The sequence below is a fragment of the Psittacula echo genome, assembly GCF_963264785.1.
Source record: "Psittacula echo genome assembly, chromosome: 5".
NCBI lineage: Eukaryota > Metazoa > Chordata > Aves > Psittaciformes > Psittacidae > Psittacula > Psittacula echo.
This window is the reverse complement of record NC_137739.1, coordinates 9224805-9247045: the sequence shown is the minus strand read 5'-3', so window position 1 is coordinate 9247045 and position 22241 is coordinate 9224805. Positions and strand designations below refer to the sequence as shown.

At 39.9% G+C, this 22241-nt stretch overlaps 1 protein-coding gene across 1 annotated transcript; it reads left to right on the top strand.

The window, feature by feature from the left end:
* Nucleotides 1–3263: 3263 nt before the first annotated feature.
* On the top strand, nt 3264–19780 carry TMC5 (transmembrane channel like 5; the record flags this gene model as incomplete). Its single annotated transcript, XM_080618753.1, has 18 exons — nt 3264–3337; nt 3902–4101; nt 4443–4535; nt 6048–6140; nt 6924–7023; nt 7616–7706; nt 8031–8279; nt 9480–9631; nt 10126–10270; nt 10833–10988; nt 11383–11549; nt 12052–12130; nt 12509–12606; nt 14267–14362; nt 14955–15030; nt 16493–16626; nt 17753–17926; nt 19305–19780. The coding sequence occupies 18 exons, from the start codon at nt 3264–3266 to the stop codon at nt 19489–19491; spliced, it is 2364 nt and encodes a 787-aa protein (XP_080474879.1). The 3' UTR covers nt 19492–19780.
* Nucleotides 19781–22241: the final 2461 nt, after the last annotated feature.

The following is a 22241-nucleotide window of genomic DNA, read 5'->3' as shown; positions in this document are numbered from 1 at the left end:
ATGTATGAGTGCACTGCTTGGAGTTTCCTGCTCTATATCATTACAGTGTGTTGGATGACTTAAGCGGAAAGCACTCACTCCCACCTATCCTGTAACTTACTTACATATCGATGATTGTTAAACACACAGATCTTAAATTATTTCATTCCCCAGAGGAGCACAAGTTTTGTCTAGTTGCTTGCCTAGATTCAAAATGTCATCTAACAAATGGACACCACCCTACAAAGGGAAAATTTGTCAAGCTCCTGCTTTCTGTTTTTCACAAATAATCTCTGTTCTCCAGCTATTTCTTTTCTTTTACTTTTTAAAGGGAAAGCTAAGTCTAAACATCATAGCTTTTCTTGGAGCTATTATTTACTGCTTTCCATCACAGGTCAGAAAGAAGAAACAGATGGTTTAGCTTGAGCATTACCTGTTTCAGGTTCTTTCCAATGAATTAAGACTGATTAGAAATCTATAAACTGCCAGTCCATCAAACCCCAAACTAAACCTATAATGTAGGTGTCTGATTTGAGAAGACGACTTTCGCATAATCTTTGGGCCTGTGGTGGAGGAAGTGGGTAGATTGTCGTGCAACCTGTACATGTTTGGCATGTCCTCTGTACACCCGGAGCATGTCTGCTCATACACACCTTCATCCCACCCTCCAGGTGGCATATAATCTCTGAGTGACTACAGCCACAGTCCAAGAAACCTATGGGTTATGTGCATTCATGTTTCCTTGCATGCTGCAAATGCCTTGAGCTTGAATTTATTTAAAATGTTTAAAATATCATGAGTGGAGAAAAAAACAGAGTGGCTTCAGATGCTGGGTTCAGTGTTAGATGGTAGATGTCCCTGTGCATTTTCATAATAATCCTGGCATGAAGTGCTTCTTAAGACTCAAAGCAAATAAAGTGGATAATAATGGAATCAATAGACAATCTGTCTCGGGCTTACTTGGGTGTCCTAGCCAGACTTCACAGATACGCTTAGAGATCTTTAAAATGAGTAAGAGAAAGAAGTGATAGATATGCTTTTTAGCCAGGTTGACCTTCTTCTGATTGGTTGCGCTTTAGGAAGTTGGTTGATAGAATTGTCTGATGCTTCCTACCAGCTTGCTTCAGGGTAATGCTGATTCTACACAACCCATGCATTTCCATCAAACTGTCTTTCATTATCTTCATTCAAACTAGTTTGAATGAAGACCAGGCACTGTTTAGATCAGTGCTCAGCTTTCCAGCTGCCTTGCTGGCAGGCTTCCCAGCTTTCTGGATGGCTGAGTCCAAGTAAGTTGGGTTCCTGGAAAACCAGTTAAAAACCAGAAAAATTCATTTTGCACACTCTTCAACGGGAATTATCTAAGAATTGTCTTCCCCTGAGTAATCTTTTCCTCTTGAGCTTTTCATTACGGTTTGAAATGTAAAACACTTTTATAGGGGGAAATTCAGTTTTCCAAGCATGTATTTGCAGAGGTCCATGATTACCTTTTTCAAGAATTGTTTCCATGCTTTTTAATGGAGTATAAGGACAGAATGCACTAATTCCTGAAGAGTTTGTATATTCTAAGCTAGTTCTCAAAAGATCATCAAGAGCTAAGTGGTTCCTGTCAAATAAAGCCTACCTCTTGGGAGATTTAAGCTTCCTGTGACTTCTATGTAAGAGGTTTAGATTCCTGGGGTGCTTGTTGGTTTTCTTTTAGAGAAGAGGAGGAGGCTCTGCTATTACTTTTCTGAATACATGAGACTCTCACTCTGTCTCTATGAGTGTGAAGTGGCCTGAAAAAACACGAATGTCACCTAGGGGAGACTATGTTTTTAGTTTCTTGTTGGCAGTAATCACATTCTGCTGTTTACAGAAGGGATGGGTGGCGCACCATATATTCAGATTTCCTGCTATGCTTTTTAGTGAATGTTTGCTGAAGATGTGGGCCTCATAGCATGCTTCATCAGGCTGTAATGCAAGTGTAAGCAATGTTCTTATTAAAATGTGGGACTTCAAATTCAACCAACCACCTGTGTTTATGTGCAAATCTCTTTGCAAATCAGTGTGCAAAACCTGGGCAGTGCTTTACAACTGTGTCACTCCGCAAGATTTCACACTGTCTGCCAAGATCTTTAGGTGTGTAAATAACACAATAGTAATTTCAGAGCTGCTTTTGGCAAAAATGAGAAGACTTTGACAAGCCTTCAGAAATTAGACACTGCAATTATCCGTTTTGAAGATACTTCTCTTCATGTGATACTTCCTTTACTGCAGTAGAAATCACAAATAAAAACCACTGCAGACAGAGAAGTTGGCTGAGACTGTACTGTTAAATGAAATTCAGGTCTGCTATCCTAGGAGTGGAGCTGAGATAAAGGCAGGGTCTGATGGGTTCTTCCAGACCTGTCCTTTATTGTTTATTTTTTTTCTTTCCCTGTTGAAGAGCTTGCCAGCTGATCAAGCTTGCTGTGGTGTCTTTAAGAACAAATGCTAAAACTTGCTTCCTTTTTAATTTTGAGTATGACTGAATAATTGCAAGAAACTCCTGTTTAATTTTGACTTTGTTTTTCTAACATAAGGTTCCATTTTCACTGACTTACCCGGACTTCTGTTCCTTAAACTCTGACCAAGTCTGGTTTGCTTAAGATTAAAGTGGAGCACTCTGTGAGAAATAAAGCTAAAACCAAATTTATTTACAGGATCAAGACATGAAGTCATTAGAAGAGCCCTCATTAAGAGTAGGGTCTCTAAATAATTCCAGCTCTGTACATAGCAGTGTTCATGTGGGTCCCTTGTTCACAACTAAAGCGTAGAAATGCCACCGCTAGTAAGAAGGTGTGCAGACTTCACCTCCTCTTTGGTTTTGAAAATGTAGTACTTGGAGAAAATTTTAGTCTTCAGAACATTCTTTTTCTTAATGTTTTACCATGCTTCTAAAACCTGGCTTCATTGTTAGTGTTGGGGAAAACTGTGGCACTTCTGTTCCTTAGTTTTGTAGAGAGCTTACTATAGAGAAACATTAGCTCCCATTTTACCTGCAACTTCTGTTGGATCCCAATTTAGTGATAGTAAGTAGCACTAAGTTAGAATCACTTCTGATTTGTACAGTTTCATTTGTAATTTGTTAGCAGGGTGGCAAAATTCCCTAACTGAGATGCTGAAAGGAAGTTTTTTTTCATTTTGTATGTGCATACATCTCTTTTGGAGCTAGGTCTGTAATCAGTCTTCCCATGAAGATATTAATGAAACAGTAGAGACGAAAATAAGGAGTATTTCATCTCTCAACCCAAGGACTTGTCATGTCTTATCATTACAATGAAGCCTTTGAAAATCCAGACTACCACTTGTCAGAGACACTAGAAATTGATAGAAGGTGAGTTTGTTTAATTTTGCTGTTGTGATTGTGCCATAAGCAATTAAATTCTCTATTTATATGCAGGATAAGCTTCTTCTCCAGAATTTTAATTTATGGAATTCTTTTAATGCCTCCTTTATGCTTGCATTCTCAGACATAGATTTTTAAAACTGTTATCAGGAAGGCAGCATTCAAGAGAAATAGCACATCTGCTTTTTACCTGTTAGATGAATTTATCAGTTCAAGGTATCTTAGTATTTATGGTACAATGCCATGGAAATTTTTTGGTTCCAGTAATTTTCACAGTGTGCTATAACCTTGGATGTCCTCATTTTTTCCAAGCAGTTATTCCTGTGTAGGTAGAATCCAAGCTAACTTCAGGTGGAGAAAAGTTTCTGTCTTTCTAATTCAGTTAATAACCAGATCAGAATAATGATGTTGGAGTTCTAAATACAAAATACCTCTCAGTATCAGTTTGCTTTATGAAGTGCTCAAATTTGATGATAATAGGCAACAATTAGTAAGGATGTCTATGGAGAGTTTTTGTGGCACTTTGAGTGTTCTTTTTTGTTGTTCACACAGGAGGAATTCTCAAGAGAATCTGTTCTCTTACCAACCCCCTTATGATTCTTCACTACCCGGTTCCTATGGAGAACACAGTGGAAGAGAAAAGAATTACCCTCTGGACATACCAATGGCCTCCATGAGACACGGCTCTGAATACAGTGAAGGTTTACCACTAGTTAATGTCCTAAGTAGAAGACCATATGGAAATTCCACAGGTATGCAATTTCTCATATGAACAGCTTACAGAAACACTGAAACGAATAATGTCATAAGGGAGTCCTGTAGCTCTGGGAAGCTCAGCTCTGGGGTGGTTGGTTTTTTTTGGCCTTTTTTCCTCCTAGAAGTAGTTCAGATGTTACATTAACAGATCCATGGACTGTCTGTTGTATTAACAGATCAGTAAATACTGATTTGTGTGGACTGAATAAGTCATTGAGTACTAGGATGTACACTGGAATGAGATGTAGGAGTTTGGTCAAGAGGGCTGATACTCTGTGTGTGTAAATAATCCATAGCAGTATACAACTTTCTGTATAATTCTGATTCCATTCAACAGACAGTCTTTCCTTTGAGCCCGAGTCAGAACTGGCATACAGCCCACCTTCTACCTTCTGTAGCCCCTATACCCACAGCATTTCCATATCGGAAGGTAAGATACAAGGATTGTGGTGTGTCAAGATGTTGTATGTTAGTCTCACCGTCCATAAAATAATAAGTACTTAAAAGCCTTCTGGTTCAGATATGAAGATATTCATGTAATAAAAGGAATCATAAAACAGAAATCCTATTTTACTATCCTACATTGTTGTAGCTGAATTTTTCAGTATCTTCCTATAGGAGATGATCTTTGTTTCTTGAGCAATGAAAGATGTAATGCCTATCCATTTTAACCCAAACTCCCTAAAAGTGGATCAGCATAAAACAAACTTATAATTATCTGAAGAGACTTACTATAGGAGGAAATAAGGGGAGGATAGGGTGCATTTTTGATACTCTTTAGTGGCTTTTTCACTATGTTGTCTCTGTGTAAATTCTAGATCCTAATTATTATTATTATTAGAGATTTATACTCCTTAAAATACAAGGGGTCTGGAATAGAACAATCTGGCTTCTAATTTAGGCTGCTGTAGTGATTTATTGTTCATGTTCTGGGTAGGAACTGTTCTCATCATACTGTGTAATTTTTCTGTTACGATCAGTTCAGTTTTTGTCTGCTGCTTTTGGAATGTAACTAAGAATTCTTTTCTGGAACTTGGAAATGCCTCACTCAGTGAATTACCATAGAGACAGAGCATTTCCAAACATTACCTATCACATACGGCTTTTAATACGTGGTGGGAAAGAGAGTGCATTTCCATAACCAGAGGAGAAATGTCTGGGTGCTGAAAGCTCAAGAAATACCGGAGGAGGCACAGATGTTTTTCTTTTTCTGATTCTTTTTAGTTGCTACAAAGGAAGTTGTCTCCAAGTGTAAATGACACTAACGTTAAGGAACCATTAGATCTAAATAGTAAATATGGTGAAGGTGCCTGCACCATGTGCATCAACTAGCAGGTGCATCAGTCAGTTGCAGCCTTCCACACCAGAGGGTTGACCTCAAAAGGAGGATGTAGTGTTGCACAGATTTGCCATTAGCTTACCAGGAAGGCAAGGTAAGGAAAGCTGTGGCAAAACTCATCTGTTTCATAGCTGGAAGGCAGATGCATTTAAGGAATATAGTCACTAGTGTTTGGTAATTGCATGAAAGAAGGTTGAAAGAACAGTTGCATTTTGGCTCCAGGAAAGTGGGAGTCTGATACATGTAACTTATTTGGCATGATTGTGATTCTAAAACAATCCCTCTGAAGTCAGTGTAAGGATTTTTAAAGAAAGGACCTATCTTCCAGAAGAAAGTCTTGAACAATCAATGTGCACATTTATGAGCGGGTTATCCAGACTTCCATGAAGCTGAAGGCTATGCTCCGTACCTCTCTTCCAAGACATATCTGAAAAACTGCATATGGTTGTCAAGCACAACCAAGAAAGAAGTGAATGGGGGAGTATAGATTTGCATGCAGGTAGTGAGATTGAAGGGTATACTTTAAAGTTGTTTCAAAATTTGAATTTCTCAAGTCAATTTGTCAAGCATATCTGGGCTTACTGACCAGTGCATGTTATTTAGATAGCTTTATTCGGAGACGCGACAGAAGACCACATGATGAGATCTTCATGACTTCTTCCAGTATGTTTGAAGCAAATCCAGTGTGGAAAGAAAGTAAGAGTTTAGGTAAGTGGTTCAATATTAAATAGCATCTTGCACAAGATGGTGTGATTGATACTGTTACTGATTTATTCACCTGAATTGCATGTGCAGTCTTTCTGTGGTTATGGGAACAACTTGGTTTTGTGTTAATGCTAGTGATTCATCTTTTATACTCTATTATCACATTAAAATCCCATGATAAAGGAAGCACAGTGCAGTCTGAATGTGTTAAATCATAGACAGAAAAGCTAATCTCTTTATTAGAATTTATTTGACCAGCTAATGGATTGTTTTCAGGCAGTGTGTCTGGAATTAGCATGATATTCCAACTATGCAAAACCAGCCTGATTGTCAAGTAATACAGTTCTGTCTGTTTCATAGGTAGGGCAAAGTGAGGGCAGAAACATAAACTAAAATTCTAGAATAAATAAAAGTTTGGCTTTCAAGCCAGTACATAGCATCATAGAAATGACACTATCAAACACTGATAAAGCAATAGACCAGAATCTTGGAGTTTGACAGTTTTTTGTTCTCCTTTGTATTTCAGCTCTTTGTATGAACACTAAACAAGCATCAGACAAGTGATATTTGGTTTTAACATTCAATATTGTACTACCTATATCTGTATTAGAGTACTGATGAAGCTGAGGATGTTCTTGGGAAGTAGTTTCAGAATATACCACACTTCGGTAGCAGTGACAATGAGGAGTGTTGTTATATCCACTTCAGATTTTGTATAGTTATTACTGCATTATTATTCCAAATACTTGGATTTTTTTCATGGGTTTTATGCAGAGGAAACTTTAATTGAAAATCTTGCAAGTATGTCCACCAGTGAAAGGATTAAAGCAATCCAGAAGATGCCAGAGACCATGAAAAAAAAGAGAGAGATCAGGTAAAAATAAAAATGTGTCTGTTTAGTTTTACAGACATTGTACTTTCAACATCTAAGTATCAAGTATGGGTGTTTGCCACCTGCTCGGCTTTGGTTTGTCACTTTGGAAGAGCCGAAAGTATTTTTTAGTACACTTTAAAAAAGTTAACATCTTGCAAGGGGAAATAATTTAAAGATGGTTCATTGTCCTTTCTCTGGATGAGAAGAATCTCTCATGGTAATATAAAAATCAAGGCCTTGATATTTGCTTATGAATGATGACTTGTGATTTCAAAAGAAACTGGATGTTGGCCATTGAAAATGGAGAAGAGAGCAAATGTTCTCAACCATTCTTTTGTGTCCTCACAGAATATATTGAAGTTTTGTTCCCAGAGTGGTACGTAGAGGGATTAGAATATGCTGTCATAGCATGGACAAGAGCCATGGATCTTGTCATCATCAGCTAGTAGAAAAAGAACTAGCAGAATATCTTCATGTTTTATTAACTTTATTCATATGGACGTGTATGAAACACTATTTCCAGCAGCTTCTTTGTCATCTTGTTGTACTTACAACCCATACCATTGTCACTCCCTGCCCTGCTTTTCCACAGGAATAAAGTTCTTAAAGAAATAACAAAAAAATCAAGGCACCGCAGTACTCAACTTTGCTGCTGCACACAGTGTATGCAGGGAATAGCAGTGGTAAGTGTCAAACTCCTGTCAGCTGCAATAGCTGCAATGTTATCACTGTCTGCAGAGGTATCTGGTATCTGGCTTTATGTTTTATATAAATTTATGTTACTTACCAAACAACCAGTTAATTGCTGCAGTCTTCGCTAATAACTACTTGCATTATGGCAGCACTTAGGAACAAGAGTTGGGCATCTTACGGTGCAGGTGGTGGGAGAAAGATATCTTACCATAAAATGGAACTGTAAAGAATGTGAGGCTTCATTATATTAATGTGAGTCCTGTTTAAGTAAGGCTGCTTGCTGAGACTGATCTCTCTCCTCTTTTGCACTTCAGTCATTTCGGCGATTTGGAAATAGCTTGTCAGAATATTTTCACCTACTGCAGTTACAGCAGAAGACTCTGAAGGTCATTGGTGCTGAGTTTGGAACAAGTGTTCTTTCTTATTTTATTTTCTTGAAGTGGCTGCTAACTTTCAACATCTTCTCATTCCTCATAAACTTCAGTTTCCTCACAATTCCTCAGTTTCTTGCAGCAGAACCAAATAACCTTTCATTCACGGGTCTGGAGCTGCTCACTGGAGCTGTAAGTATGTAACAGCGGATTTTATTAGTACTCTGTGCAACAGATCTACTTTAAAAGCTCACAATAGAGAAAAAACTTAGTATCTCTTATTATGGAGTTAGAATTTTATGTGACTAGAAACAATATTCTAGACACTAGAAACAACAGAGTGAGATGAATGGAACTTGTCCTGATGCACTTGTCTCACTGTAAAAAACTGCTGTGTTCAGCAGTATTTCAAGACTTTCGTCACTCTTTGAGAAAGCAGTGGCAGAGACACAAAGGAAGTCAGCAATAGCTGCAGTGGTCTTCAGCAGGACATTTTTCCCGTGCTGATTTTCCTCTGAAAATACAGTGCAAATTACCATATGTGATCCTGTGAATTTTGCTTATTTCCAAAGCTGTGTTCTTCCAAGGAGCACAGAGATCTTTCTGTGGCAACCTGATGAATTCAGTGGGGCCTGGAGACAGAAGGGCCTTCCATTGTGTGGAAATCTTTACTTTCATGGAATAAAGTCCCAGGCTGTTTTTAAAGGAAGTTTTTGCACTGCTTTAACTCTACTGGTATTCATTAACTAAGTGATCTGAGAAGAGATTTTTTTATGACTTTACTGGAAAAAATGTGTCATTTTTACTGTTGTTAAATGATTTCTCTAGTTAATAAACAAGAGCCTGCTCTTACTAATGCGTAGGTGAGAAGTCTTTTTAAAGAGGAATGGTGTCAGCTTTTTCCTTCTAAAATTGCTTTTAAAGTGCGATGTTTTGTAGTAGTGCTGTTTTGCAAAGTGCAACCATTACTGCAGGAGTTCAGCTATAATCCAGTAGCTCTAGTGTTAAATGTCACATTGTTCCTTTATAGTCAATGCAACTTGTCAGTACAGAACCTTGATCCCAAGAAGGAAGCAATTAAACCTTTCCCTCTTTAGGAATTTTTGGAAAAGAACAGATCCTGCAAAGGTGTTGAATGCTCATGATCATACCATATGAATCTTCAGAAGGACACAAGTTATTTACGTATCTCTAGAAGCTCTCAAATCTATGGAAGATTTTAGCTGATAGAAAGAAACAAAGGGCCTGATATTTAGAAATTTATTCACACCTCTGAATTCACAGTAGGGAATGGGATGATTCCCACTTCCAATAATTGGGCTTCAGATGTTGGTACTTCTAACCATATACAGGTGATAGCAAACATTCTGAATGATATCCATATCTTTTCAGGGTTATTTTCAACAAACAGTACTCTACTATGGGTTTTATACCAATGCTACAATCAGTAAAATAAAGAATGGTCCATCTTACAACATGCAGCTGGCCTATATTTTCACTGTTGGACTATATTTTGTCATCTGTTTTCTTATCTTGTTGTTCAGGTAAACTAACTATATATTTTTGTTTGATTATATTAAGGTCATTGCCAATAATAATTACCTGAGTGTTTCTGTAAGTCCTTATTTCCGGATGTAGAGTTGAAGTAGAAGTGTCTGCTCAAAAGACAGTCTCCAGAAATCGAATCTTGTTTTAGATAAACAAAGAATAACTGTGAAATATTAAGGGATGTGCAGAGAATCCCAGTTCAAGCCAATTAATATCATGATACCCCTTTTGTAAGCTGTTGCTCCTAATATCTTCTGGTACTGATGTGGCCTTTCAAAGGTAAAGATTGTCGGCCATGATTAGAAGGAAATGTCAGAGTTGTTTGTTACATGAACATTTAGTTTCTGTTTTGTCTTGTGTGATATGCACTGACGTAGGTGCAGCAGCCTTAGGATAGGACAGAAAAGCTGACAAATCTCCCTTCTCGCCCTGCTGTGCAGATTTACATATTTCCCCATTATGCATATCACAAACTTAATTTTCATTGCAGCATGGCAAAGTCCTTCTGCAGGAACTTCATTAACCCTCAGGCATACTCTGGGAATGCTAGCAAACTTCTCTGCAATTGGGACTTCAATATCACGAATGAAAAAGCCGTGAAGCTGAAACAAAAGAATCTCAGCACGCAAATAAAGGTACAAAGCACAGGAGGTACAAAAAGGTAGAAAGGTACAAACCCCACATGCACGAGTCCCTCTGCCAGAGGCTTATTTCTGCATAGAAATTTATGTACGCACATAGAAGTCTGTGGCAGAGGGACTCGAGCATGCTAGCCCTGTTGCTCATAGACTTGAGGTTTCTTGACTGTTTCATTTGATTTGTACTCCTGGAGTTGTCTTAGCTTCTTGCTTTTCTTTTTAAGCTACATATAAATATTTGTATGCTTCTGTTCTATTGAATGAGTGTGACTGTGACTATTAAATATTTGCTGAACAGAGTACTCTGGTTTTCCTTCCTGCTATTTAACCATGTTGTAAACAAAAGGCACACTAGTAATATCTGTGAAATACAGGGTAACTGTCAAGAGAAGGGACTTTTAGGGTAGGAACACCCAGTTGTCCAGTAAATGTTCCCAGGATATTACTCTGCCCATCTTCTAGAGAAATAATCTTTCAGTCTCTCAAGTAGTTACTTGAAGCAAGTTTTGCTTTATGCTGTTGACTAAGGAATTCTTCATTAGGAATTGTTTCCTTGCAGGAAGACCTCTCTGAAGTAAACCGGGAAGTTCTAAGTTTTTCTTTAAAAGAGAGAGTTGTTCGCATTGCTATTCATTTTGCTTCGTGGGTTGCTTCTCTGGGAACAGCACTAGCTGCTTGTGCGGGTGTTTACTTCCTCTCCACTAATAACCTGAAGGTAAGGACAGATTTTACAGTCTCATTTTGAACATGGGTATCTTACACTGAGTGCAAGCACTGGTCTGTTCTCCCCCATCAGCTGACAGCTGCTTTCCTGGGCTCATGGCTACCTTAGGGATACCTTGAAAGAAATAGCAAGAAGCAGCTTCAGCAAGGCCTGCCTCTCCTTTGCCAAGGAGCTGCATTTAATCTGGGGCTCCCACCCTTGGTCTCATGTAACATGGGGGAAGGGGGGAAGGTCGCTGTACTGCTGGACATGGGCCCATAAACCATGATAATCTCTAACTTGCAATCATGCAGGGACATGTGCCAGGAGTCTTCCCTGTGGACACAACTTGAGGCAGTCTTTTGGTTAAGGCTCTAAGTTTTGTTTTGTTTTTTTCCTCTTTAAGCTATTTGTGAAAGGGCATAGAAATGACCTAGAGAGCCAAGCTGCCATGTTGGTGCTACCTCTTGTCGCATCTGTCCTCAACGCATTCATCCCATTCTTCTACTCATGGCTTGGACGCCTGGAAAGATTTCGTACTCCTGGACAGCATATATACATCACTATTGCCAGGTGTTTGTTGCTACCACCTCTTAGTGCTTTTTGCCTGAAGTTGCCTGACTCTTTTTTCTGATAGCAATCTATGTGTAGGTGATGTGGTGGGCAGCAGGGAGCTATGGAGGAGAATGCATCTTCTCCAAAGATCTCTGTACACCAGGGAAAGGAAGGGGAAAATGGAGTGATGAGATCTTACTTAAATACAGGTGCCTGAAATTAACAGTGTGTAACTGCTGGTGCTCCTCTGACCTTCCTCCCCTGTGGAGCCCACACACCCAACCAGCAGCCTCTTTAGCAGAGGCTGTGCCAAGGTTGTCATGCCCAGGTCCTTTTCCACCAGGACAATAGAATAATGCTGTGCTTAAGCTTCGAGGAGAGTTCCTGTTGGTCCTGGCACTCTGCAGTGCTATTCTTGTTATAAGAGGAGGTAATAGAGTGTAACCAATGATCATCCTGCCATCATTCCCTCCAGTGTGAACCAGCCCTCAGTGCAGTTACTGTTACTTTCTCTTTTCAGAAATATCATCCTGAAAATATCCATTGTTGGAATTCTGTGCTACTACTGGCTTAACATTGTGGCTGCATCAGAGTCACAGGTAAAAGTTTCAGAAATACAAATCTTTGATTTACAATGCCAGGTTAGGAACCACTTTCATAAGAGGCTTAATCCAGCAAAGAGAAGTACATGTAGTGTCTGGGGAAGCTGAATTTGCCACCCCAACATTTTTTTACTTAGCATCTCTAGAGAAATTAACTGTAGGGAAAAAGGAGTCTCTCAGCTCGGGTCTCAGTTGGTTTGGAGCATTTTTCAGTGAGAGGTCAGCTAGGATGGGTCAGGCTGTTAGCAAATCTTTGGCCTGTAGCTCAAGTTTCAGATGCCCAAGCCTTTGTGAAAAATGTTAAAATCACATGATTTTTGACTTCTAGATAAGCATTTTTAATGTTCTTTTCTTCTTTTCTCCTGCTTCTTAAAGTGCTGGGAAACACTGGTTGGCCAAGATATCTATCGTCTTATTGTAGTTGACTTCATGTTTTGTTTGCTTGGCTCTTTCTTTGGAGAGTTTTTACGAAGGTGAGTACTGCTTTTCTAATCTTGTTTTCATTCATTAACCAAAGACATGGTCTTTTTTTCCAGTATGAGAAACCTAGTCTAACAGAAGCATGAAACTTCCCTGGGTGCCTCTACCAGGCATAGCCTCTGATACTCGTCTTCTGTACGTTTCAGCTCCTTCTTAGGAGGAGGTCAGAGTGTGTACTGTTAAACTTTCCCAATGTGTCCTTTCATTTTGGAGGTGGAAACACAGGCAGGGAGGAAGCTGCATTGTACTCCCATGGATCTCCTGAATGGGGTGACAAAGAACCAAATGCCTCAAGCAGAAAAACTTGTTTTCTGCATATGCACAGGCAGACTGCTGGCTTTCCTTGGTATATCCTCCTGTAATTTTCTTTCGTCTTAGTTATGTTACTCTATAGAGCGCACACAAGTTAACAATCTTATTTTAATCAGTCTTATTAAGGATGCAGTATGACTGAAGTGTAGAGGTCTGTAGCATGGTAAATGAGAAAGTATTGTTTACCGAACATGAATACAGCTAAGCATTGTAACCAAGAAGTAATTTACTTCTGACATCTGCTGCATATACCCTTCTATTGCCAAACATTATTTCTGACTCAAGGTAGTAAATTATTTGAGTGCTTGCCAGCTTTATGAGCATTTATTGTTCCTGGCCATACTTGTGTAGGAGATGCATTGTTTGCCCTTCGCACATGACGTGAACAAGACTGATTTACAAAGTAAAACACTTAGTTAAAAACTTCATGTTAAATTAACACAGAACAACATTGAGAAACCCTTGAAGACTTTTTTCTCCACAGCTCTTGCCAGCGAACTTTAATCCTGCTCCTGTTTTTGTTCTGTTCAGATAGGAAACCACCTCCCAGCAAACAGCCACAGTACCAAAACAGCAGTGTCAGCTGTGATGAATGTCCTCACAGAGCTGTGCAAAAGCACCAGACTTACAGCTATGAAAGATTAGAAGTACAATTGCTTGTATTTATGATGCAGCTGATAAGGCCATAGCAAGACCTGTATTCAGGGTGAGATGGGATAGCTACCAAAATCTTTATTGTTCCTGCTATGACAAGCAGAAATTGAATCTCCCCAGCTCAGGAAAAAAATAGATGGTAAAAATGGATTGTTGGTCCTCGTTAGGAAATCTCTGAGTACTTGCTTATCTGTGTATGTCTCAGCTGCTTGCAACCCCAGTTAGTGTGAAGTAGGATATATGATGTGTATCAATCTGAAAGATTCATTTTTTTGACTGATTGAGGCTGAAAATTCTCAGGACTCAGCAACCGAGAAGCTGTTACAATTTTGTACTGAGGCAACTTGCCATTTGGACTGTTTAAGCATGAGCATACCTTTCTGATACACTTAAAACCCCTTATATTTTGGTTTTTTCCCTTTTTTTTTTGAGTTGCTTGAACAATACCCTAGGTCATGTTCCAACCCTGCTGTATGTTATGGGAACTCGATTTTCCCCAATTCTGTTTCATTTTTAATGTGCTGTTTTATCAGTAAGCTGTGGCTGCTTTGCATGATGTGATTGATGCAGCCCCTAAATAATTTGTCCTTGATGCTTGCATTCAGGAGGCCTTCTGTAGAGATTTCTACAAAGGGTTTTATGATTTAGTAAATGCTATTATGCTGTGGTGGTGGTTTCTTCTTCCAGAATTATTGGAACTACACTCTGTGTGAGCCTGGGGCTGCCAGAATTTGATATAGGACAAAATGTTTTAGATTTGATCTATGCACAGACTTTGACCTGGTAAGTGTTACATTTACAGCCAAAAGCTCATTTGCACTTAGAAATACCATGGAACATTCTTACTCTGACACTTCTGGATGCTTCCCATCATGGGGGAAAGAACAGGATACATGCCTGAGGGAGATGACGTATTAACTATGAGGATTGTGACATGCCAGTTCTCTTGTAATTGTGCAGGTATTACCAATAACTTTACCCTGTAGTTTACCCTGTGGCCAGTGGTCTTGGAGAAACCCATAAAAGGGATACCCTAGTTTTGTTTATTTCCCCATTGGAATGGTGTTCCTGTTGAAATACTCTCAGTATTAAACCCTGGAAAAGATGCCTTATTTCTAGGAATGAGTATGTTACTCGTATTACAAGAGAGTTTTGCAGGCATGTGCATAGACATGTACGTTTGAAGTTGCATATTTTTAAAGGTTGACTTCTGTTACAGGATCAATGTTAATAACAATACTATTATTGATCACATTTCCAAATAACCAAACACTAACTGTATATTAAGTTACTGTGATATTTTCTGCTTTTAGTGTACTGAGAGCTGGGTGGTGAATAGTGAAGATTTAACTTTCTTATAAATCCTTTCTTGCAGGATCGGTATCTTCTTCTCGCCTCTGACACCTGGTATCCAGATAATATCATTTTCTATAGTATTTTGTGTGAAAAAGGTAACAAGATTTACATGTATTCATCATAAACTGACACAGTTTGAAATCGGGCAGAATGTGTAGTGTTAAAGTGCTGGTTTTGTCTGGAGGCTCTGAGGTCTTGTATTTAGGGGAGCAGGTTGGTTGATTGGGTTTTGAAGGGTGGAGTTTGCTTTAAAGGAACACAATTTAGATGCAGACCCTTGAATTACAAACTTGTAAAAGGTGGGAGAGCGAAAAAGTGTGGAAGGGTTAAGGAGGGGTTATAGGAAGGGTTATAGAAGTGGTTAAGAGCTCAGTTAGAGAGAAAGGGGAGAGAATAAAGTAAAACTGAAGGCTTGGGAATTAATAGTGTACAAGTGCATATATCAATATAGACACTTAACCTGTGGCTGTCACTTTGGCTTCCTGCTTACCTTCTTACTCCCCACCGATGGCCTCCCAAGTCATCTAACCATAAGTAGGGTGGTTCAACTAAGGATCATGATGGAAATTTCTTCTTTTCAGAATTCTTTGTCTCAGTAGTATGACTAGATGATAGATCAGTTACTGAGTCACCAAACAGTTTGTAGTGTTGCACGTAGAACAAAGCTATAGGTAGAAAGAGTGGTTCAAAATTCAGAGAAACACAGAATGGTTTGGGTTGGAAAGGACCTTAGGATCATCTAGTTCCAACCCCTCTTCTGTAGGCAGGGACACCTCACACTAGACCATATTGCCCAAGGCTCTGTACAACCTGACCTTGAACACCACCAGGGATGGAGCATTTACGTCTTCTTTGGGCAACCTGTTCCAGTGCTTCACCAGCCTCACAGTGAAGAACTGCTTCCTTATATCTAACCTGTACTGTCCCTGTTTAAGTTTTAACCCATTACCCCCTTGTCCTATCACTACAGTCGCTAATGAAGAGTCCCTCCCAAGCATCCTTGTAGCCCCCTTCAGATACTGGAAGGCTGCTCTGAGGTCTTCACACAGCCTTCTCTTCTCCAGGCTGAACAGCTCCACCTTTCTCAGCCTGTTTTCATAAGGGAGGTGCTCCAGCCCCCTTGTTATCCCTCATGACCTCCTCTGGACTGGTCCAAACAGCTCCATGTCCTTCATACACTGAGGTCACCAGAAGTGTACACAGTACTCCAAGTGGGGTCTTATGAGAGCAGACTAGAGGGGCAGGATCACTTCCTTTGACCATGTCGCTGTCAAAACTCATGTTCCCTAAACTATGGGTTTACATATGCTACAAAAGCAAACTCTACCCGGCGGAGTCCTGAAGAACCCATCGTTTTGCCTCTTACAACTTAAAGACTATATTCTTGCCACTTTCTACAGTTTATCTGTCATAGTCTCATAAAAGAAGTTGTCGGAAACTTTTGATACATGCTATTCCAGAAATTGCTGCCAGCAATTTCAATGGGATTGACTTAAACTGAGTTGCTGTGGCAAGTAACACCATTCCAAGAGTCAGTGTACCTTCATCTCTTTAAAGGTCAGTCTGATGATGAATTGCCAACCGCCTCGCAAAGTCTGGAGAACTGCTCAAATGACAACAACCTTCCTGTTCCTGCTGTTTTTCCCTTCCTTCCTTGGAGTCCTGTCTGTCATTGGAGTCACTGTCTGGAGGTGTGGAAGATCACTGGCATTCAAGCCTGCTATGCTACACTGCGTGACCTGATACAACGCAGAATAACCTGTGGTTTTCTGTTGATAAAGCTGTATTAGTTGCTAATGGAAGGTTTTAGACATTCGTGAGCTGTTCTGTGTTCTGAAAACAAGACATGCTCAGTGAGTTTGCAAGAATGTGGTTAACACATAAGAAAGTAGAAGAAACAAGGTTACACTGAAGTTTTGGGTTCTATTTAAATGGCACAGCAAATTTCGCTTTTCTTCCTCCTTAAAGGTTTCTGCGACCTAGTCCTAGTCCCTGGGTTTATTTATGTTATAGGCCATACTGGGTCTGGAAACAGCAGCTGGAAAAACTCAATTGAGGTAAACTTCTGGATTATTTATGAACTTCAGGGACTCTTTTTGCAGTAAGTGGTGACCTCTGCAATAATGCATCTTGGTTGTTACCAGGAGTTTAAAGCTGCTTTGTTTACCTGCACATCACTGGCCACAGTAAGGAGGGCAGCATGGATACCCCTTTTCTTTTTCCTGGCAATTCTCAGCCACATAGTTTTGATGCTTAGTAAGGCAGGTGACTACACATGAAACCAGGTGGGATGCAGTACTTCAGAGCAAACATTTCCAGACTGCAAGTGGGAATTTCAGGCTGTCTTGCAGCAGTTGAGTTTCAAAGCAAAGAACACTTTCCTATTTCAGTCTACCTGAAAATGTTAATTCTTGCTACAGGCTGCCTTACTTCAACACATCCTGTTGTTACTGAAAATCTGTAGTGACTGATGTCTTCAAAGGCAAGGTGAAATGATGTGGGTGAAACTTTGACAATCTGGATTTTCTATTAGCTGTAGCTTGAACTACGGATTGACTTGTTGCATTTATGTCAAGGGCTTGTTACCTGTCCATAGCAGCAGGGTCTCTTATTTCTCACTGCATAGTCAGGTGGGATTTCAATGGCTGGAGAGGACCCAAGTTAAAAATCAAACAGAGATCATGGAAATTCCTGGGAGGCCCAAAGAGCAGTGGGCTATAGCAAACTAATGAGCATCTTAATGCACAAAATCACAATGTTAACTAAATCACTGGTCAATACATGAAGCTTTAAGTAGCTGTTTTCTCACACTTTCAGGTTAAAACCTTCAGAAGAATGTGGTCCTTTCAGAGGTTTGTCTTCTATGTATGCTGCAGTCTCCGAGTGGATAGAAATACTGGAAAATTACACTGCCTCAAAATGGGTAGTGTGGATCTACCATAACTTAATTACAAGTGAAATTTTCTTCTTCATCCTATCCACTTCTATCCTGTAAGTACCTGCAAATGAAAAGCACTGCAAAAGGACCCGAAGTGGAAAAAACTGCGTATGACGCAGCCATTCTTCATTAAAATAAAGTATCAGAAATGGTTAATATATTGGAAATTCATGTATTTGAAGTTATAAATGGATATAATATAATATATATATAAGAAGTTATAAAACCTGTTCCTTTAGTGTTGGGGTGACAAAGCTCTTTACAAACCAGCTTCATGCTAATCCTAGGATACACTGCTTTTAACTGTGTCTAGGCAGATCTTATTACCGCTGGCACACTTTGCCTTAGGAACATCAGTGAAGAGAAACATGCTGCATACACTTGGCAGCATAGATTGCATTTCTGTTTGGTTTTTTTTTCACCATTGCTTTTTTAGTTCCTTCCTCATTGGGTCATAAATCAGCAGGGAAAAGCAAGCTTTCACAAGCACAGCCAGTACAGGTCAAATGTATACTAGGACTCTGCACAACATAAAAAGCAGAAGTTTGGGAGGTGGTTGCTTTGACTTTTCTGACCATTTCTCATCAGTGGAGTCATTAGAGGAGCTGATAGCATGTAAAGTATAGCTGAAATACCAGAGGCACACTGTGGTGGAGGGGCATAGTAGCGCACAGTGTGTTCAAGTGAACACACTACATGGGGAAATGCTATTAAGTAGGTTGTAGTCTGCTTCCAGCTAATCTCTGGCAAATTCACGTACTGTCCCCTTGGCTGAAGTATATTATTTTGGCAAACCCAGTGTGTAGGTTTGATGGTGTAGCTGTGCTGCCTGGTATTTCTGGTATAAGCCACACACACTGAAGAACCCAAACCCGTCCTGATGAAACCAGATCCCACTCATTCTGGTGGGACCAAGACTGGCCTGGAAGCAGTAGGTGTTCAGTGTTGTGGTTTAGAGTCCAGGCATATATGTAAGCAAGTGACAAAAAGTTGGATAAGAGCATTAGTCTCCTATCTGTTATCTGGAATGCACCTTGTATTTCTGACTTACTTTTACTGTACCTTTCATTCAAATACAGGTCCACAAATCTTTGGGTCTTTTCCAAGAGAATGTTTTAAACAACTTCATGTGTTTGTCATTCCTTGTCTAATGTAATTGTATACATCTATTTTTTAATACGTCTGTGTATGTGTTTGTATATGTATATATGTATATGTATATATATGTGTGTGTATCTATAGATAATAGAATCATAGAATGGTTTGAGTTGGAAGGGACCTTAAAGATCGTCTAGTTCCAGCCTTCCTGCCATGGGCAGGGGCTATATATGTGTGTGCGTGTGTGTATCTTTAGTGACTAGGAGGGAATATTCATGGGTGGGAGTGCTCATATGCTGGACTTTTTTTTAATATTATTTTTTATTTTTTTAGAGTTATTGCTTATCTTTACTGGCAAATAATAGAAGGAAGAAAGATGATGATCAAACACTTAAATAAGCAAATTATTAATGTAAGTTTGACTTTCAGCTGTATCTGTTTAAAAAAACTTGGCTTCGTTGTTGATTGTCTTATGACACAGTCAGTGCTACTGCGGAGCTGTGATCTGCTTTGGCTATGACAGGGCAAGGGGGGTGGGAGCCCTCCCCCATGGGAGCTGCAAGGAAACTCAGAGTTGTTGCAGAACAATTTTATCCTCAAGCTGTGCTGCTGCAGCTCCCTCTGTAGACGGATTATTTTAGCATAAAAGGAATTGTAATGATTATTGTGGTCAGTGGCTCCTTACACGCCTTGAGCTAATGATCAAATGCTTCTTGACCACAGGGAGGAAAAGATAAAGTGTTTTTACTTGAAAAACTACGGGCACTGCAAGTGGCAAAGCAAACCCCATCTGCACCAGGAGGACAAGGCCAGCAGGTCAGTCTGATAGTTTAGATACCATCTCAGTTACGTGCTTGGTGCAGTTTCATGGGATTCCTCTAGCCTTGCAAACAAGCTGTCATGCTGGGATATGTCTGTATTTGAAGTTTCATGTGAGTTGATTGATGGCTAATTAACTCTGGGCAGGAAAAGGATACCATGGAAGTTGCCTAACTATGTGTTCCAGACTAGAATTCAGCCTGGGAAGAATATAGAGAAGTTCTTACCCTCGCTAGATGTCATTTATGGTTGTGAAACTGCAAGAAAGCATTCCTCATCTAGGAGTGCAGTGATGGTCACTGAAGGGCTTGGCCACACTTGAGCCTTGCCTAGGCTAAGAAGGAAGCTGCCTTCCTCCCCTGACTCTGTTTCCTTAGGGTTTCATGTTTTGCTCCTCCACCCAACCTTTTCAGCTGAGGTAAAAGTGAGTGCTTTGACCTAACCCCATTTTAAATCCCATATAACATCAAGATAGGCGCCTAATGTCTTAAGCTTGAACTTATTTTTCAAGTTAGTCCTGCCTGCTGAGCCATCAAATTAGTGTTAGAACATGCACATTTAGGTGCTGTGGAGCGTGGTTTTCATTTGAGTTGAGTGAAAACTCTTTGACCCTACATACTGCTGAAGAAAAAGGGTTTGTTCAGTTCCTCTCCTTTCTCCCCATAAAACATATCCCCCGGTATGACTGGCTGTCATTAATGTGATGATACAAATAAATGGAAATAAGCTTTGGTAATAATTGATATTGATATATTGATAAACAGTAATACATATGTGCTAATATAAACAAATATAAATAAATATTGACTATAAAGAGGGGACCATAAAGTAAACGGGCATTTTCTGTCTGCTGGGGATTTTCAAACACTCGACAACCCTGTGGCTGTATCCGGGAGTCCCACCTGGGACCCTGAGGGCAGGGTTTGCTGCAAAATATGGATTTTCTTGTACTTATTAAGGTCAGATTTCAAAAGGAGATGCCAGAATAATCTTATTGTGGATCTAATAGAAGAGCCACCTCCCTAGAACAAGGGTCATAGCCTTGGGTGGCTGTAAAGTCAGGACTGGAAGCCAGACCACAGTACCGCTAACGCAGCTATTCTGTCTTTCAGAGAAGCTCTTCTTCATACCACCCGTCCTGGCAGCCTGCCCAGCAAGTGCCAGGCTACCTAGAAAGGGCATTTGACAGAAATCGAAATGCATCCTACAACGAGGTGAGACGGTCAAAAGCAGAAATCTCTGCTAGATTTTCCTATATAGAGCCTGGGGCAAGATGCAGACAAGGGGTGCATATTGAACAAAGAGGTCATCCTGTACGCATAGAAAGAATTTTAAAGATTAACTTGAGCAAAATGTAATCAGAATAGCTGTTGGAATGCTCATACAAGCCTGCTTAAGATCTAGAGAGTACTGTTGCATTATAGGTAACCAGTATCTTTAAGTACAAGATAAATGGCACATGAGGGAAACATCAACCTCAATCTCCTCGTGAATTTTGTTTTCAGTATCCCTATGCTGCTGGGATCTTGAGGGGGACTGGCTTCCCACAAGGTAAGCAACAAATGCTGAACACAGAAAGCAGCTCATGTAAGCTCAACTCAGTAAAAGTGTTTGTTACAGTACAGACACAACTCATAACAGATGTAAGAGAGGCAGGATTTTAGCATCTTGTATGAAGAGAAAACAAAAAGACTGGGGGTTTGGGGTAAACATTTCCTATAGGGTGTGCTTGTTGTGATGTTGGTGGTGACTTCTGAAGACTGATCACAAGCTTCTGTATCCCAGAGAGTTGAATTTCTTTGGGTAAATGAGATGTTTTGTGTTATGGGAGCAGTCACAAGCAAGAATATTACATCACATTAGAGAGATGTTTTACATCTTGGTGTGAACCTCAGCAGAGGCTATTAATGATGTAGAGTCCCTAGGACACGGTATGTCCAGAACATAAAAAAGCTACGGGAACTTAGTGTGGTAGGTTGAACTATTCCTGGTTTACACAAACATGTAACTGCATTCCAAATACGGGACAGATGAGACACTTCAACAGCATGGGGCACTTTAGTGGGGGTGGTTACTGTAGTGACAACAGCATACTTAATGTTACTACCCCTGTGACAAGCAGGGCTGGAGGGAGGCCCACGCAGCAGTGGGCCCTGCATGTCAGAAGCAGTGGCGATCGCTCTGCGGGCCAGAGAAGCAGCTCAGTGGGAAGATGAAGATGATGACATCTATCCTTGACTGCGAGCCAGCAGAATCAATAATGAACGTACAGTGAGTGTTGTTCTGCAGAAAGCAGTGCTCGATTGCACTAAGGACTGTAGGAACCATTCGCACTTCCCTTTTTATCCTTAAATGGAAGAAAACAATAAGAGAACAGATTGAAAAATACATCCTGACTGGAGTTTGTTATTGTGATGGGGAATATCCTGTGTGTTTGGTTTGGTTTTGAAG